Genomic DNA, 20,274 nt, shown 5'->3' with positions numbered 1-20,274 from the left:
GTAATATCTCATTTATTTTATCTATAAAAGCCCTAAATAATCATTAAATTGTTTAAAAATAACTTCTCATATATCAATGGGTCCATAAATCTTGCGTCAATTATGTGACCCTATCATACTTTGCCTTTAAATTGGTGGAATTATCTCCCACAACCATGTAAGATACAGGAAACGATGTCACTTTCCCTCACTGATAAGATCTTTTCTTGAGCACTGAAAGGTATATGCGCTCTCTCTGAGAAAATATTTTACTCTAAAAAGTTCTTACACCAAGAGTTATTTTTGTAAAATGTCAAAATTGTTGCCACAATATCAAAGGGAAAACCGAATGTATCACTGATCACAGTGGGTTGTTTTGTAAAAGTTTTGTATTCATGATTTTTATTAGTGCTATGTGCGCTTAGAATTTATGCTAGCAAGTGTAGTTTTGGCAACAAAAAAAATACAAATTGTCAATTCTGTTAACGTCAAACTCTGTTACCATGCTAGAGTAACAATGTTTGCGGTATGTAACAATTCACAGTAACAGAGTTGACAAACAGTACTATAAAGAAATCCCCCCCCCCCCCCCCCCGTTAAAAGTAAAAAAAGTTAAGCTTGTGTTTGGCAAGCACTAAATTATTAAAATTGAACATGTTTTCAATAAGATGCTGTAAAGAATTTCGGTTAGTGAACAGTTTATTTTTTTGTTTTTGAAATGCAAAATGTATTTCCAATTATAGAACCACTCGTATATACACTTTATTTGCAAAAGTTTTGGGACGCCTGCCTTTACATGCACATGAACTTTAATGACATCCCATTCTTAGTCCTTAGTCCTTAGTTTACTCCTTACTCCACTTAGTTTGTGCACTGGTGTGCAGTCCTGATGGAACAGGAAGGTGCCATCCCCAAACTGTTCCCACAAAGTTGGGAGCATGAAATTGTTCAAAAGTGTCTTGGTATGCTGAAGCATTAAGAGTTCCTTTCACTGGAACTAAGGGGCCAACCCCTGAAAAACAACCTCACACCATAATCCCCCCTCCACCAAACATTACACTTGGCACAAGAGTCTAGCGTATCTAGAGTCCAGTGGCGGCGTGCTTTACACCACTGTATCTGACACTTTGCATTGCACTTAGTGATGCAAGGCTTGGATGCAGCTGCTCGGCTATGAAAACCCATTCCATTAAGCTCTCTACACACTGTTCTTGAGCCAATCTGAAGGCCACACAAAGTTTGGAGGTCTGTAGATATTGACTCTGCAGAAAGTTGCCGACTTCTGCTCACTGTGCACCGCAGCATGCGCTGACCCCGCTCTGTGATTTCACGTGGCCTACCACCAACCTATCACGGTGCCACGCTTGAATTCACTGAGCTCCTGAGAGCGACCCATTCTTTCACAAATGTTTGTAGAAGCGTCTGCATGCCTAGGTGCTTGATTTTATACACCTGTGGCCATGGAAGTAATTGGAACATGTGAATTCATTGATTTGGGGGGATTTCCCAATATTTTTGTCAATGTAGTGTATATACCTGTATGTGTGCATTATATAAATCAATAAAACAATTCAACAGAGCAGCAACTAAAACAAATGTTTATTTACTGAGTGTAATGAATTTAGTCAAATAAATCCAATTTCAAGTTAAGATAATAAGTTGACAGATTACAGTGTGATACAAAAAGCAAATATTGCCTCTGCCCAGATGTGCAAATCATGGGGGGGAAATCCTTGCATAAGATCCAGAGTGGCTTATTATTTTACCATTTTTCTAGTAACCTCTAACAAGACAATATTATAATACTGAAAGGGCTACAGTACCGTTACAATAACAAACAATGTTCCACTTCACAACAATGAATTAAATACATTGCAAACAAAAGAGATTATTTTCAAGTTATATGCTTGCAAAAAAGTGAAAATAACTTACTGTACCTTGAGAAGAAAAAAAAGCTTATTATTACCCATCATCCACAGGCTCAATAATTGTCAAAAGATAGTGGCAGTGCTTGCCAGCCTCATTCTCTCTCTATAATGTCCAGTGTTAATACAGTTAGGCAAAGTGAACACATCCCCAATCTGGTTTTCTAATGAAGAACTCAGACTTATGAACTTGCTAGGAGTCTAAAAAGGTGAAACTCGACGTGCACTTCAATCTTAAACACTTCAAGTCCAAATATCCACAATAATTCAATTTTCACACAGCAGATCATGAAACTAGAACACCCGTTTTAGTGTAGTGTAGTAACACCAACCTGCAAGGATCAAAAAACCTGAGTTCGACATCACAAACGTCTGATAAGGTCAAATGAAAGAGTGTGGCCAAGAAAGGACAAAGAGTGAGTTTAAAACAAATTAGGTTGTGGAATCTTTTGCAAGGATTAAGGCGTCAGTCCTGTTAGTATCATTTAACACTGTACTGTGAACTGGTTAGGAAAAAGCACTGCAACACCTACACAGAATACAAATTATGAGCTCAGAATTCAAGGACAGCATTTTTGTTTCATTACAAAACCTCAGTTTTTATTGTAAAGCTTAAGGGAAATGTTTTCAACCTTTTATAACAATGAAAGTTATTAAATTAACGTGATGAAAATAAAAATATTTTTTTGAACACTTTTGACTTTGGTCCCCATGCAGTCAGTTTTAGACCATTGTTAAAAAAAGACTAAGAAATTCCACATTAGGCAGCCCTATGAAAAGAAATGTAAATAGATAAACTGTTAATCATCATTAATGTGCAACACAAAATACTCATTTCAACTCAAGCTCTTGCATTGCTTGTGATTTTAGTTGATATTATTAGATGATTGGTATTAGTAGATGAATGCACTTACAAGTCCTCGTCGTCATTGTTGTTATTGTTGTAGTTGGTGATGAAGTATCTGGGCATGTCATTGGTTCTCTAGAGTGGGTGAAAAGATGATAATCGGAAGTTGTGTGATGCATTTTCTTTATCACACACCTAATCGAACCATCTTCTGACAAAGTGTGTCAAATAATCGAAATTAAAATCTATGGATAACTCACTCCATTCTCCAAAACGATTGGATGTTCTGGTAAAAACTCAGGTTTCTTCTTAGCCATTGGACAACTTGCCATCTTGATGAGGAAGTCCCGAGTGTAGCAAATTCTTTCGGCTACAGTAGAAAAACAAAAAGGCAAATAAAGACACTCTATATTATCATCCCTCTGTTTTACTTCTAATTCCAGATATAGTCATCTCCCTAATACTTTTTAGTGGAGTTTATACTCTCTTAAAGGGATAGTTCACCCAAAAAAATAATATCATCATTCACACACCCTCATTTTGTTTCAAACCTGTATGAGTTTCCTTCTTCAGTTGAACACAAAAGGAAGACATTTTAAAACCAGACAATCGACGGCACCCGTTGACTAGCATAGTATTTTTTTTCCTACTATGGAAGTAAATGGGTGGCGTTAGCTGTTTGATTACCAACATTCTTTAAAGGGGATGCCTAATACTATCCCATGCATTTTAACTTATTTACACTGTTAAAGAATTGGATTCTCATGCTAAACATGGCCAAAGTTTCAAAAAGTTTCTGTGCCAAAAACACTCCTTCAAGGTTCGTATAAGTTTTAGGGCTGGTCCGAATACCATTTTTTGAGCTTCGAAGCTTCTATAGTAATCAACATCGAATATTCAAAGCTTCAGAGGGAAGGGGCTGAACATATTCTTCTCTCTAATAAAGGCAGGATTCTCGAGAAGTGGCGCGCCTCACATGGGCAGGGCTTATATGCTCCGGGAATGGACATTGACCTAGTGATACAAAACACATAGGTCTGTTCCAGTTTTGATATATTATAGTAGTAAAAATAATTTTGTTCAAGGAGAGAACAGATTAACTACAATTAAAAAATGAATGTGCCACGAACGAGAGTCGCTGCACAAACAGAAGCAGAAGTCAGATTTCATTCATCACGAGAGGGAGGAGCTGAATGACAAGATGATCGCGGAAGATTTGGTTTCAATGCGAAAGTAAAAGCGCCTATTTAAGGGAGTTTGTCATTATACGGTTTTGTTGTTGTGTTTTTCATTAAGAGCAATAGGCTTATGAACCCACAATTCAAGCAACCCACCCCCGAATCGGCAAATCTTAAGTAAACTTCGTTCACAGCCGCTCAGTGCACAAGCACTGCAATGTGACGGTGAGGGAAAATGTTCTCACCGTCACATCCCTAACGGGCAGGGCCTGAAATTAACATCCGACCACACGCCAAATGCGGGTAAATTTTGCAATTGGCGGGTAACACTATCAATCTACCTGCCACATTGGCAGGTAGCCAATGAGAATTGAGTGGTTCATTGGGCAGTTTGAGAGGATGCGACTACGTTCATGTGATCGGAAAGAAGAGGAGGCCCTTCTCTTACTACGTTTGGATGTGCAAGTATTAAACTGTTGGCGAGATGGGACGAGATAATAATCCAACGTAAGCTACAGTACAATGACAGTTGCACAGATGTGTGTGCGTCATGTGCGAGTGCATGTTGGGAGTTGGGAAGCGGTGAGAAAATGTCCGGTATGCGGTAACTTTACCAGTAATAATAATATTAATTTAGTTCTGTTTAACCGTTCCTGAACGTGACTAAATCGGGCATCAACACAGCCGTGTGTGATGTGTTCACATACGAGCTGCGGTATGTCTATATCTGGACTCAGATTAGCAGCAGTCAGTATGACTGTCTGTGACACGGGACATCAATGAATAAAAATATTTTTAAAAATGTATATTATAAAAGTTATATTAATACTTATATTGATTTCATTAATAACTTGACAGCATGCCCGGTTCTACGGGGGTGCTAGAGGGTGCTAAGCACCCTCAAACGCAAGCAAAAGCACCCTCAGTTGATACTGTAATATTGGCGAAACAGATTTGACAGAATTGCACATTTGCTTCCACTGGAGAGTGTCAAATGCATCTATACTCACCTAAAGGATTATTAGGAACACCTGTTCAATTTCTCATTAATGCAATTATCTATCCAACCAATCACATGGCAGTTGCTTCAATGCATTTAGGGGTGTGGTCCTGGTCAAGTCAATCTCCTGAACTCCAAACTGAATGTCAGAATGGGAAAGAAAGGTGATTTAAGCAATTTTGAGCATGACATGGTTGTTGGTGCCAGACGGGCTGGTCTGAGTATTTCACAATCTGCTCAGTTATTGGGATTTTCACGCACAACCATTTCTAGGGTTTACAAAGAATGGTGTGAAAAGGGAAAAACATCCAGTATGCGGCAGTCCTGTGGGCGAAAATGCCTTGTTGATGCTAGAGGTCAGAGGAGAATGGGCCGACTGATTCAAGCTGATAGAAGAGCAACTTTGACTGAAATAACCACTCGTTACAACCGAGGTATGCAGCAAAGCATATGTGAAGCCACAACACGCACAACCTTGAGGCGGATGGGCTACAACAGCAGAAGACCCCACCGGGTACCACTCATCTCCACTACAAATAGGAAAAAGAGGCTACAATTTGCACAAGCTCACCAAAATTGGACAGTTGAAGACTGGAAAAATGTTGCCTGGTCTGATGAGTTTCGAAACTAAATTCACAAAACCTTTTTTTCTGGTTCTCAGGAAGATGATGTGTTAAAATAATAGTAACGCATTAAAGCAATTTAAAGGCAGACTAATACATTTGTAGACAATTTGTAGCAAAATATTTGTGAAATTCCAATTGTTGGTAAAAGTGAATAGTAAATAAATATTTATACATTTCTCACTGTACACTGCTTTGGTGGAGCACATTTACAAGAGCACCCTCAGTAATTTCAGAAGCACCCTCAATGATTTGATTCTGGAACCGGGCCTGCTTGACAGCACTTATATGTGTATTCTTACAAGTTAAAGATTTTTGAAGGGGCAAGTGAAAGATAATTTTACTAGACAGATTAAAATATCAATAACTAAAAACTAGGCAATCAACAAAATGCAAGAATGATTCTGCATTAATTTAGCGCAAGTGGCGATCGATAGTGGATAATAATATATAGCCTAATGTAGTGTATAATAAACTGATGGTAACAATGTTGCGCTGTTGACGCTCGCGCAGGCTCTCGAGGAGAAATCAATGTTACTGAATGATTCAGCGCTTTGAAAGAATCGTTTGTATCAAAGATTCAATGACCTATTCATAAACGACTGCCTCATTCTTGAAAGAATCATCCGTTAGAACAAATTGATTCATTGACTCACTCATTAAAACGGTCACCTGCTGCCACCTACTGGTGGTTTACTTTCATGTTTAACCATTCTTTCCAACTTTTTTTATTTGTATATTCAAAAATATTTAAAACAATCTCATAGGGCTGGACCAGAATATTCGAATATTCGAATATTCGTTCGATGGGTTGGTATTCGATTTTCAAATTTGTGATTCGAATATTCGTTGTTGTTGTTTTTTTCGTGAACACCTGGCATCCCGCTCAAAACGGCTCTCATTCGCGCTTGCATATGTTTACACTATAAAATCACTATAAAATACAATACTTTTTTTCAATTATCTTATAGCCAAGCCATTTTAATAGCCTCGTTATACTTAATAAATATATTTGCTTCTTCTTAGTGTTCAGTGCACCAGAGCGCACAACTGCACAAGCTTAAATGGCAGAAGCCATGTCTGAGCTTGCATTTTGGGTTAAACTGCGTTCGTTTGACATTGTGGAAAATAGAATAATATAATCAAAATGTATTATCCTTTTTATACGTTAGGGATGTGACGGTGAAAAAATATTCCCTCAGCGTTTCCCTCAATGCTGTGCTTGTGCACTGAGCGGCTGAACGCATGCGGCCCTGCGCCGCGTTTACTTTCGGTTTGCCAATTCAGGGGCGGGTTGCTTGAATTGTGGGTTCATTAGCTATTATTCTATAATGAAAAACATAGCAACAAAACAGTACAATGACAAACTCCCTTAAGTAGGCGCTTTTACATCGCTTTAAAACCAAATATTCCGCGATCATCTTGTAATTTAGCTCCTCGCTCTCGTGTAGAATATGATCTGACTGCTGCTGCTGATGTGCTGAGACGCCCGTTAGTTTGGTTCGAGTGGCACATTCAGTTTTTTAATTGTAGTTAGTCTTAGACCCTAGCCTGGCCGTGTCCTACAGCTTACCAAAACTATCGGCCTGAGTCCCGTGATTTTTTATTTTTTATTTAATTTTTTTATCCTCCCTATTAGGCCTACACATCGTTGCAGCCATTAAAATAGTTCAGTTTTGTTTTTAATGTCAAAGTAGTTATATTTTGATTCGTTTCTTTATTAAGTTAATTTAGAAAAATGTTTAAAGCATTTTTTTGTTCGTTAAATTAAAGTTTTAGTTGTTTTAAAGTAATGACCAAGCGGCCAGCAGCTGACAGTGAGTTAACCGCATGTTTGATCAATTTAGCCTCTCAAATCAACACTGGACTTGTCTTACTTGTAATGAAATCCATAGATATAAAACACTTCAAGCATCACAATGTTGGTTTAAACATTTAGCCTACTATCACCACCACCACCACCACCACCACCACCACCACCACCACCGTAAAAGGCTGATGCTGCTCGCAACGGCGCAAATGAAACAAATAAAATGAAGTGACGTGACGTGTTTTTTTAATTGATTAATTAATTTTTTATTTAATTTGTTTTTTTATTTTAGTGCCATATAGAACCTTTTTTTTTTGAGTAAACATTCCTCCCTATTACACATTGTTGCAGCCATTAAAATAGTTCAGTTTTGTTTTTAATGTCAAAGTAGTTATATTTCGTTTTGTTTCTTTATTAAGTTAATTTAGAAAAATGTTTAAAGCATTTTTTTGATTGTTAAATTAAAGTTTTCTTTTTTTTAAGTAACGACCAAGCGGACTGAGTGAGTTAACAATGTTTGATCCATTTATCCTCTTAAATCAACACTTAACTTGTCTTACTTATAATACGTTTTTTTTTTTTTTTTTTGAGGAAACGTGTTCAAAAAGAAAGAAATAAAAATTAGGCAGGTTGTCTTAACTTACACCTCTCCGCAAAATTAATATAAATCCGATCTTCAATTCTTGCGCTATATGCACATTTAACGGAGTTCATGTCAACGAAAGCAACAGATATGAGCTGCATTATAGGCTATTCATCAGCTCATTTCAAGATCAAAGACTGTAATATCAGAACAAGTGACCTAAGCACTGTAAGAGCATTGAGTCTCATTAATGAAGATGATTGTGTTTTTGAGCATATGAGGTGTGTTGGCTTGCTTTACTCATTTGCGGCGATACTCTAAACACTGTGAGCCATCTTGACAGTCGTGTTGTCATAGTCTCATGTTGTTTCCACCAGCGCAGCACACCTCATTGTTTCTTTTAATTAATGAATGTATAAAATATAAAAATGAAGGAAAAAGCCTGCGTTTGAGGTATGACATGAAAATTGGCCCGAAGCCCGGCCCCAGCGGCAGAAATAGGGGCTCTTAGTCTGTTCTATAACTGAACAGAATTATTTTTACTAGCTACTATAATATATCAAAACTGGGACGTAACAGATCTGTGTGTTTTGTATCACTAGTTCATTGCCCGTTCGCGGAGCATAAAAGCCCTGCCCGCGTGAGGCGCGCCGCTTCTCCAGATTCCAGCCTTTTTTAGAGAGAAGGATATGTTCAGCTCCTTCCCTCCGAAGCTTCGAATATTCGATGTTGATCACTACCAAAGCTTCGAAGCTCAAAAAATGGTATTCGGACCAGCCCTACAATCTCATAACATTTTTTAATGCAGTTGTAATTTTTCAGTGTAAATTATTGAATTTGATTGGTAACAGCCCTACGCGTCTTATTATTCTAATTTAATTTATAGATACAATTTAAGAATATAAACTGAAAGCTGAAGCATAGCCTATATTTAATAAGATTATGGGGGGAAAATGCCCTTTATAAAAGGTAAAAATATCAAAGATATGCAGATTTAAATATGTCAAAGCTGATTGAACACTGTTGAGAATATTTCTTAAGAATAAATTATATTTACAACTAGGGCTGGGCGATATATCACGCGATATTGTTAGGCGCATCTCGTCAGTAAAGCCGGTTCCTTGATTTGTAGTAAATCGCCATCACCTGCTTTCAGATGGAGCGGCATTTACTACACAGAGCCGTAGTTCACTGACAAGCTGAGCCATATCGCCTTAATTATGACGGACGTATCGCCTGCGATATTAATGCGATATGGCTCAGCTTGTCAGTGAACTACGGCTCTGTGTAGTAAATGCCGCTCCATCTGAAAGCAGGTGATGGCGATTTACTTCTAATCAAGGAACCGGCTTTACTGACGAGATGCGCCTAACAATGTCATGCGATATATCGCCCAGCCCTATTTACAACACACACACACACACACACACACACACACACAAATCCGGTTGTGAACAGGCTTAATGTCGAGGAGAAAAAAAAAGTGGCCGGTAAAAAGTCACTGTGGCAGGCATAGGCGGAGTTTCACTTTTGTGCTTGGGGGGGCACCTTGGGTATAATTTATATTAATAATAGTGCTGTCAAACGATTAAAATATTTAATCGCGATTAATCGCATTAATGCCATGGTTAACTCACAATTAATCACAATTAATCGCACATTTTTTTTTATTCTAAATGTCCCTTGATTTCTTTTTGTCCCATTATTTTTTCTTATTTTAATGCTCTTATCAACATAGAAAAGTGGATCGGCTTGCTTTGTTCAAATGTTTGTTTTATTGAAAACAACATTGGCATACTGTAGTGTTCGATTTCACACCAACATTCTCACTTGAAGCAGTCATTCACACTTGGAGCAAATAATCGCTCACACAATGTAACACTGTCCATCAATAAAAGGGTGAAAAAAATACTTTGTTGCACAAACAGCCCCTTCAACAGCCCTTTCTAAGGGATCAAAACAGGGTGATACAAAATAAAATTACAAAGTGCACATGCAAGGTAAACTAGGACTCCGCCTATAGTGCAGTTAAACCAGGGGTCGCCAACTAGCGGACTCCGGTCCAAATCCGGACCGCGAAGCCTTTTGACGTAGGCTAATGAAACAGTTAACGTTGCAATGCTCACTGTTACGTTCAGACCCAGACGCGCGGTCAAGCATGCAGGTGCGTTCACACCGGACGCGAATGACGCGACATGCACGCCGCTTAATTCGTGCCGCAGAATGTCTATTTGCGTCTTTGCATTGACTTAAATCACTCGCGCAAAACGCTTCATTCGCGTCCGGTGTGAATGCACCACCAGAGCAGAAAGCAGCGCTCAAGACAAGCACTTTTAGTTGAAGACCCGAGTTAAACCATGGCATAATACGTTTCTCATTTCGGCGTCTCACGCTTGCCATCCACGTCTACTCTTTTAATGGCCCACAAGTGTGGGCAGCCGCAGCGTGCCTGATGTTTTGTTTCCGGTCTAGCTACATCCGGAGTGGTGTTGTAGTTTTTCTAACGTTACTAGTTGCTGAAACAGCATGTGAAAAAACTACAAAGTTTGTTAGACCAAAAAGAACGTTAATCTCGCGATAAAAAAATTGACGCCGTTAAAATAGGTTTGCGTTAACGTCGTTAATAACGCGTTTAACTGACAGCACTAATTAATAATAATAATAATAATGACCCCCCCCCCATTCAAAAAATGAAGAAATGGCCTTTAACTGTTAGCGTTCGTGTCTCCTGTTTCACGCGCCTCAATCCATGCAGAGCTTTTCAGAAAGTCAGCCGCGCACCATTAATCTAGCGGCTCGTATGAGATTAATGCAATGTTTCTGCTCAAAACTCACTCTATTCTGATCTTGTGCAGATATTATATATCATAACGAACGCATAAATGTATAATGAGACAGAACGCTGAAATTTGCCGACATTGTAAGGTAAATTATTATTACGCAATATTGACTAATGGATCGGCAGAGAATCATTAAGAAATTATGGTCCTATTCTATCTAAAGAAATATGAGGTAAACGTGTGAATGGCCTACATATTTCTCCAAATGTGGACTAAAAGTTTGTAGCCTTGTGTGGGCTACTGAAGCACTGTGATCAAAAATAAATGGGAGCAAAACGCGATTGAATATGTAGGCTACAGGTTTGTGTCTCGTTATTGTTTTCAAAATATTAATAACTACAGAATGATTTTACATTCCTATCAGAAATTAAGAATTAGTAGTGTCATTGTAAATAGTGGCCAAATATCGAAGCTAATCTATTTAATACTTCAAAGCTCAAAGTTAAATCAAAATATTTATTATAAAAAAGAAAAAATGTAACAGCTGCCAAAAAAATAGTCTATAGCTCCAGTGTGATTTATTTTTAAAGGAAAAAAACTTTTAAAAAGCATCCCCTTCTGTTTTTTTTTTTTTCACAAATCGCACCCTGATAATAATAATAATAAAGGAATTTAAAAATTAAAGGATTAAATGGATTTAAGGGAATAAATAAATAAATATGAATGGTAAAGTCCTAGGTCTAATTGTAGTTTTTGAAGTAATCAAAAAACTATTTGCAAATATTTTATTTCAAAGAGTTCACTCTTAATATTCGTATGTCTAATATGTAGAAAATGCTAACGTGTTTTGCCTCGTCGTCACATTCATTTATGATTACATGAATCATGGTCTCATTTTTTTCGGTTCAAAATGGCGAAATTTCACAAAAAGTGGAGAAGTTTGCACTCTATTACTGTTGGTAGCTGAACATTTCTATCATAAAACAGTGTCTAAGACTTGCATCTACTTACATCTTTCCACAAACTCGTTGCTGACAGTATGACAGTAAGCCCCGCCTTCTTTGATTTGATTGGCCTATCTCAATCATTTTGACATTGACGAGCGCTGTTAGACCACTGAGGTAGAGCAGCCAAGAAAATGAATCACCCTAAAAATTTAACTTTTAACATTTTTTGTCATCCTAAAAACAATCAGCGTTACTCATTCTACACTAAAAGGCTAAGATAAGACAAATAAAATGAGAAAATATTAATTATATTATTTTTTTATTTTTTTCATCCATAGCTCAGACAAAATCATTGGCTCTGGCTCAACCCCCCCCCAAACTCCGCCTATGGTGGCAGGTGGTCAAAAAAGTAAGCGGGTAAAAAGGCTAAAACATTTTAATTCTATTTTACACAATGTCAATTCAACGCATCCTAACCCAAAATGCAAGCACAGGCACACGCTTCTTCCATATAAGCTTGTGCAGTTGTGCGCTCTAGAGAGAGAATACTCCGCTGCAGGGAACACTAAGCAAATATATTTATTAAGTATAACGAGGTTGGGTTCCTATTCAACCGTCCATCCTATTAAAAACTATCATCCAGTGCTATGCTTCAACAAATGACAGCGATGACACCTGGAAGGATGAATTCTACGAACAACTGCAGGCTGTACTGGAAACTACATCCAGACACGACATGAGGATAGTGATGGGGGACCTAAATGCCAAAATGGGAAACAGCAACACGGAACACGACAGGGCGATGGGAAGGGAAGGTTGTGGTGTCATGAATGAGAATGGGGAGAGGTTAGCAGAGTTTTGCACCAAGTACGACCTCGTCATTGGGGGAACCTTGTTCCAACACAAGGTCATTCACAAGCTAACATGGCACTCTACAAATGGAAAGGATCAAAATCAAATAGATCATCTCATGATAAATGGCACATGGAGACACTTTATGATGTTAAGGTCAAAATTCATTTTTTTCCGTTTTAATTTTTGCCAATTCCTTTTTTTCCGTTTTAATTTTTGGGAATTCAGTTTTATTTACCCTTAACTGTTATTTTAGTCATAAAAAGAGTGTGCTTTTAATGTTAATATAATAGAACATAAAACATAAAATAGAAATGACCTTAAATTTATTCAGGTAACAAACATCACATTTACTTTTCAGGACAAATACTGCACTCTAAGTACTTCAAGTCACAACAAAATATTAGTGCTGTGTATTGATGAAAAAAACTGAATTAATAAAAAAAAATTCTGTAATTAATCATGATTAATTGCAATTAAAAAACATTGGAGTTATTAATATTTTGATATTGTAATAATTTCAGTTACTCTCCAAATTAATGAAGAAACAACTCGAAGACAGCAAATTTTAAATATTTGTTGTAATGGCATCTTTTTATGAATGAAGTCCAGTATCACTGATAATGTCTCTATGAAACATTAATGACGTTACATTACAGTATAACTGAAAGCTACCAATTTCAACATTTATTAGGCTTAAAAAAACAACTTTTGATTTAATTTAAAGCAGCACTAGGTAGGTTTTGCTCTCGGGGTCCCTCTACAGTTGGGAAACAGTATTGTCCTCTACTACTGTCGTAACCTGTCATCATTCTACATCAGGGGATGCATCGCACGTGCATTTGTTGACATGACAACCATGATAGCCCTGAACACTGCAGGAGTTCACATTGGAGTTCGCAGTGTCGCGTGTGAAATGTCTTCATCCCAGGTACAGTGGCATATGTTTCAGCATGTCATATGAATATAATTTCATGGGCTTTATTTTTTCTCAAACGCCAAATGATCGCGATGCTCACGTTTACAAGCCAGCGTCATTATAGTAGCCTATTTTATTGGGTACCGTTTTACAGAATCTATATGATACTTCAATTCAATGTTTGACTGGTGGGTAATAACCATATATCGTCAATATTATAATAACAAGCTACCATAGAATAATCTGCAAATTTGAAAAATCGATTTGCATTATAGCTTGAGGCAAGACAAATAAACAAATATCACAGACATGTTAGGTATCCTAAAATATGATTTTGTACGTCTTATGTATTTACTTGCAAGAATGTAGCCCCTCCTCCTTCATCGCACACCAACGAGCAAACGCTGCCCAATGTTGATCCTCGTCCTGCCTTTAATCCCATCACTTTCTCGTTTCCTCTTTTTGCTTTCCTCCGACAAAACCTTTGCTTTCTTATTTTTCTGTGCTGCTTCGGCCATGACTATAACATTAGGCAAACAAATGATAGTTAGGCTCGCACGTCCGAATTTAAGGAAGTGGGGGTGGTGGTGGAAGTGACGTATATGCCGTAAAGCAGTCGAATTTTGTAGTTCTTTTTGTTCTCGGGTTACTACCCGAAACCCGAAGTTTAAAAGTACGATTAAAAACAAAACAGACCCCGTCAGGCTATGGCAGACGTGTCATTCAACCTATTGTAAGTCGATGTATCATCACAAGAGTCTTGAAAATATATTATGAAGGTTGAAAAGTTACCTAGTGCTGCTTTAACTTAAAACAATCTTTACATAAACCCATTATAATAAATGTTATAGGCCTATTTACCCATGGCCTTCCCTGTCAGACATAGCCTACACAGAAATTGAATAACGTTAACAACACCTTTCTTAACTGCATAAATAAAAAGTGAAATATAGATTAATCATCATCAAAGCTACAATTTTCTCTGTTACCGTTTTTCTTTGATGAACATTAATGACAGACATTAATTAGTGCTGCTGTCACTTTAAGATCTACCACTTCCGAACATGACGCGGATCAGACGCGCTGTCCCGCGGCACCTCATTTTCTCTCAAGGTCAAGTTCATTTAAGACGTTCAAGTTCAATTATTTTCCATACAGTACATTAAAAACAAGGCAAAATACAGCAAGTAGCTACTCCACGCAAGAGTGCTGCTCGGCTCGGCACTGAGGGCTTAGCGTTGAGTTTCTTAACTTTTTTGCAGATGAAAGCATAGCCGTGGAGAGCCGCTTCTCCATAACGTTACTTTCATTGTTTTGAAGGGGGAGCTGAAATGACGGGAGGGGTTGTGTCGCCCAGATTTGCTTCCCCCGGTCTGCATTTTCCCCAGACATTCGTTCTTCTCCCACACAAAACAGCATTTCATTCCAAATATGTAAAATTCCACGTTAACACTAGATTCCGCGTTAATATGCCAATTCCGCGATTCCGTCCGCAATTCCGTGAACGCGGAAATTATAGGGCCCTAGAAAAGAAGGAATGGTTAAGTGATGACACATGGCATGCTGTAGAAATAGAAGGGCCTTAAAGAAGAAAGTAAATGAGACCAAGTCTAAATACAGGAAACAGTACCAAGAAACAAACAAAGCAGTGTTTGGCATAACAAGCGGGCATATCTAGAAAATCTTGCAAGTTAAGCAGATTGGAAAGGGGAGCAAGGAAAAGTCTATAAGATCACTAAAATAGTGAGTGGCAAACAGACAGACAACTGAGGCACCAAAAGTAGACAAAAAGGGTCAGCTATTGACAACTTAGTCACAACAAGAAGCCCGATGGGCAGAGCACTTTCTGGAAGTTCTAAACAGACCACCACCCACAACAGAACCAAATGTCCAGCACACTGAGAATGACCTAGACATTAGCATTGATCCACCAACAAAGGAAGAAATTGTCTCAGCCATTAAGTCCCTAAAAAAATGGAAAAGCCCCTGGCCAAAATAACCTGAACGCAGAGTTTTTCAAAGCAGACCCAGATCTCGCCTCCAAAATACTTCAACCCCTATTCAAAACTATCTGGAAGGAAAAAGAAATACCTGGGGCCCGTTCTTCGTACGTTGCTTTTTACATCTGAGATGATTTGACAGATCCCAGATCTTTTAATCGAGATAACTGATCTCTGGCTAATTTGGTTCTTCAAACGAATTTGCGGATTGGATTAAAATATCTGAATTAAATGATCTAAGATTACTGAGCGTTCTTGTGTTCCCTGAAGAGGGCAGATGCATCGATACTCGAAACCACGATCAGCAATGCAGCGATTGGCTGGCGTCAAGACAGCAACGTAATGACATCATATAATTAAAAAAGCCACCTGGCAAAAAACTTGACAAATTATACAATAAAAACCCCACGAATTTCTGGACCTTTATAAGGAAACAGCCAAACCACCAAACCAACATAAGTTATTATAGATAAATGATAAATGTTTTTTGTTTTTTTAACATGATTACCAATTATTTATATTCACGATTTTATACAGTATTTGTACACCCTTTACATTTTTATTTCAATGTTGTAATTTAATTTTTAATTCAATTTGGAGCAGATTTGTAACGTGACAGTATTAAAGTTTCTTAAGGGTCAAGATCAAATTATCTGCATCTCTTGCGCTGCATCAAGCCACTCCCATAATATCCGTGATCACTTAAATTAATGCACGGCTCAGATTAACTGTACAACATGTGTAAACCTCCAATAAAATTATAAAGTAATTATTCCATCAAAAATAAATCGCTCAATCAAGTGGCTGTGTCTATATTATTATATACAACATTATAATATTATATACATTCTCATATACATAAACAATATAACATTTTTATATTATTATTATTTAAAATTATTATTACTGCCCCTGGTTCAGTAATGCACTCTTGTAATAAAGTAGCAGTGGCTGGGACAGATTTTAAGTATCACCTCAAGATGCAATCTAATCCTGTTTACATGAAATAAGCCTGCTCATGAGCAGGTTTAAGATTACGGACCTGTTGCTATGACAGCAAGTCCAGGATGAGCTTCGAAGAACCAAACAATCCGAGATCATGTAAAATCGTCAACAATCAAATCCAGCTAACTGAGTTAGCGAGGTACGAAGAACGGGCCCCTGATGACTGGTCAGAAGGAATTATCATAAATATACCAAAGAAGGGCAACTTGAGAGATTGTAATAAATGGAGCGGAATCACACTCCTATCGATACCAAGCAAATTCATGGCAAAAATCATTGAGCAGCGTCTTACAGAGGCAGTAGATAAGAAACTCAGGAATGAACAGGCAGGATTCCGTAAGGGAAGGGGGTGTATTGATCAAATATTTGCACTTCGTAACATCATAGAACAATGCACAGAATGCAGATTAAGACTAGGCGCTTTCCTAGGCAGATATTGACTTGGGACTATATTATGGGGAAGCACAGGCGAAGCACTGCTACTTGGGCGCAGAGATATCACGCAACACATGAAATCCCGGTGATATCTCTGCACCCAAGTAGCAGAATACTCTGTTGCAGGGAACACTAAGAAGAAGCAAATATATGTATTAAGTATAACAAAGTTGGGTTCCTTTTCAACTGTCCATCCTATTAAAAACTGCTAGGCTATAAAATAATTATAAAATAATTGTGTTCCGGTTAAGCCACAGGTCACGGCAAGCCTCCAGGAGCTTGAATGTTTTCGGAAAGAATCGGTACAGCTGTATCTATCTTTTATAAATCTGATAAAACTAAAGACTCTTCAGAGATATGAAGGATGCAATACTACTCTATAAGTACTGAAGATTAGAGTGTGTTATGTCCCCTTCAAAATATCTTCTTTTGCGTTCAACAGAAGAAAGAAACTCATACATGTTTGGAACAACTTGAGGTAAATGATGACAAAATTTTTATTTTTGAGTGAACTATCCCTTTAAAAATAAAGATTCCAAAAGGCTTTCGCGCCAGAGGAACATTTTCATAATTCTTTTGGCGGAAGTACCCAGTTTTTGGTGTATTCACCCAGCAGGACCTGGGAATGATTTAAATGATAGGAACACCTTTTAGGGGACTAAATTAGCTCCTACTTCAGAGTAGGGTTTATGCTGACTGACCGAAAGCATGCCATACAAAACCATTTGTAAAACGCTCCAATTGAAAGGCTCAATGGATGTTACATTTCTTTATGGAACCATAAATGCCAAACACCTTGATTTTGAAGAGGACACACGTCTTTCTTCTTTGGTTGAGGACTGGTGCTTTGAAGATGCAGGATTTCATAGAAATGCTCCACTCTTATAATGTTGTCCTGTCAACAGTAAAAACAGTTACTAGACAGAAAAGACTCTTTCAGAGAAACTAGATAAGAAAAGAAAGCAGCTACAATTAAATTCTGAAACATGACAATATTATCTTAGGACAATAAAATAGGTCTTACTGGCTTTCCTACTGGCTTAATCTCAGCACAGCTTTGAGGCACTATATATCCAAAGAAGCATACAAACAAGAAAAAAAAAACATGCAAAATTGGCATCAAATGAAACAGTATTTTGCATTTTTAAGAATCAAACTTTGTGGGAATATTCACATTTTGAACCTTGACGGCGCAGTGGTCTTGCTGGTTCCAGATTTTTTATAATCCTCTTGTCCATTTTTCTGCTAAAGGACAAACATTTCAGCATATTAATGTGAATCAAACATTCATGAAGTAATAAATGCATGCGTTTTCATTTGCAATTTCATCCATTTCCATTAACAAGTAAAACCTGGGCAATTTCTGACTCCACATGGATGGACGTCGAGATCAACTATAGAATCAGCCACACATTTTTCTTTTCTAAATTATTCTAGTAATAAAGTTCAGAATGTTTACTCAAGTACTCAGATGTCAGTTTTCTTCCCACATAGACCCCGCCCTCCCCCTATTTTCTAATGATCAAGTCTGAGGAAAAACAAACTCATAAATAGCTTGCCATGACTTTATAAGAATATAATTTTGCATGGCCTTGTGAAGTCAATTCGATCTGTTAACGTGCTATTTGGATTACATTAATTTGTTGTTTATATGTATATGCATTATTCAAGATGTTTAAGTTAATATTGGTTTTTTATAGTTCAGCAACAGGTGTTTTCTGGGCCTCTGTTATCACAGTTAAACTGGATGCTGTACAATATTATCCTGGTTCACACTAACATCAGACAAATAAACTGTCCACTGCATTATAACTGAGGCAGATTGTCACCAATCTAGAGCAAGGTGATGTATTCAGATCTGTTGCATTTTTTTTTTTTTTTTTTTTTTGGTAATGCAAACCCCCGTGGAAAAGTTATGAAAATAGATTAAATATTAGTAGATGCTACCCAAACACAAATCCACACATTTCATCTTTTATTCACCTCGGATTCAGTTGTAATCTTTCACACGACGCATGAGTCAGGAAAAAATACTTTTTGAAAACCATCAAAGTGTCCAGCAGAAATGTAAGAACTATAACGGCGAATAACATTGTCAAATAAAACCGACATACGTGTAAAATATTAAAAAATAAAAGTGTCGTGAACTTTTTCGGCATCAGCGATGCTGCTAGCAGCTAGCCACCATGACTGCGAACTTTTCCCTTGATAATCTAGGTTTTTTTTTTTCTCCACATAACATCTTCACGATTGACAAAAATGTTGAAGAATGTCACAATCACTCACAAGATAAACGAGTAAATATAATATTGGCAACTTACATGTTCCCACTGTAGCGTCCAGCTTCAGTCACCGCGCTGTCTGTCTCAGTCATTTCCAAACGCAGTCATTCATTCCGCCTGAGCTCGTGACTCCATCTGTGCGTACATTATCACTCTGGGTGAACTCACCTCACCTAACATCACATACAGAAAAACTAATAATGTGCTTATCCACATCTTTGATTGTCAGCAAGTTTTACCAAAAAAAGAGAGAAAAAAGGTAGGTTTATCTGTAGGCTAATAGGCCTACTTTTTTCCCACTAAATGTCTGCACACACACACAAAACAATTTTTTATAATATGCATTTATGATCTACACCCACTGATTCAGGGATAAATAAATCCTCACGCAAAGGTTTTGAGTTATGAGGTTTATAGATATAAGCATCATGCAGGCAGGTAAACTGGGTCCCATATGATTCTAACACTTTATTTTTGATGGTCCCTTTTTAACATTCTGTGTTGACAAGTAACTTTGCAACTAGGCTTGTCAACTAACTCTCATTAGTGACTAATAGGACCTATCTGCTAACTCGTTATTGTGATGCACCCCCAACAGCCATTCAACTGTAACTTTGCAAGTAGGCCTATATGTCAACTTATTCTCTTACTCAACTTATTCTTAACTACTAATACTCTAACACTCTAATGAGAGCAGGTACGTAGGTGCAACGAACGTGTAAGGGACAATCAAAATAAAGTGAAACCCTATTTTTTTTACCTGGTTAACTTGGGTAACAGGCAAAAGACACACTGGTTCCAACTGTTGTACAAGGCACTAACTTCTTTAACAGTGTTTCCAGTTTGTTTTTGGAAGCCCAAGGCTTTGACTGCCAACCTGCTGAACAAACTTTTCTAACTCGTTTTGAGAAACAAAGGCTTATTGTTTCCCCCTTTTCACCTGTGCAACAACTTCTCACCCAGACCTTTGCTTTAGGTTTACTTGAGTACACAAAACCTTTGCATTGGTCATTGTGACCCAATAGCATAGTTTCCTGCTACTCGTCAACATGACGATAGTAAATCACATTGCTACAAAAATATTGATATACATACTAACACGTTTTTTG

General features: G+C 37.6%; 1 protein-coding gene across 1 annotated transcript; it reads right to left on the bottom strand.

Moving 5' to 3' along the window:
- Window positions 1–1,556: 1,556 nt before the first annotated feature.
- On the bottom strand, window positions 1,557–19,506 carry gra (granulito). The gene is made up of 7 exons (XM_079838048.1): window positions 19,205–19,506; window positions 18,058–18,128; window positions 17,908–17,948; window positions 17,679–17,778; window positions 3,012–3,121; window positions 2,819–2,886; window positions 1,557–2,674 (listed from the first exon to the last, which is right to left on the bottom strand). Exons 1-7 carry the CDS (start codon window positions 19,255–19,257, stop codon window positions 2,665–2,667), a joined length of 453 nt encoding a protein of 150 aa, XP_079694174.1. The 5' UTR covers window positions 19,258–19,506; the 3' UTR covers window positions 1,557–2,664.
- Between the last annotated feature and the right edge of the window lie 768 nt (window positions 19,507–20,274).

Source organism: Gobio gobio, assembly GCF_949357685.1.
Source record: "Gobio gobio genome assembly, chromosome: 15".
NCBI lineage: Eukaryota > Metazoa > Chordata > Actinopteri > Cypriniformes > Gobionidae > Gobio > Gobio gobio.
The sequence above is the reverse complement of the archived record's forward strand: the minus strand, read 5'-3'. Positions and strand labels throughout refer to the sequence as shown.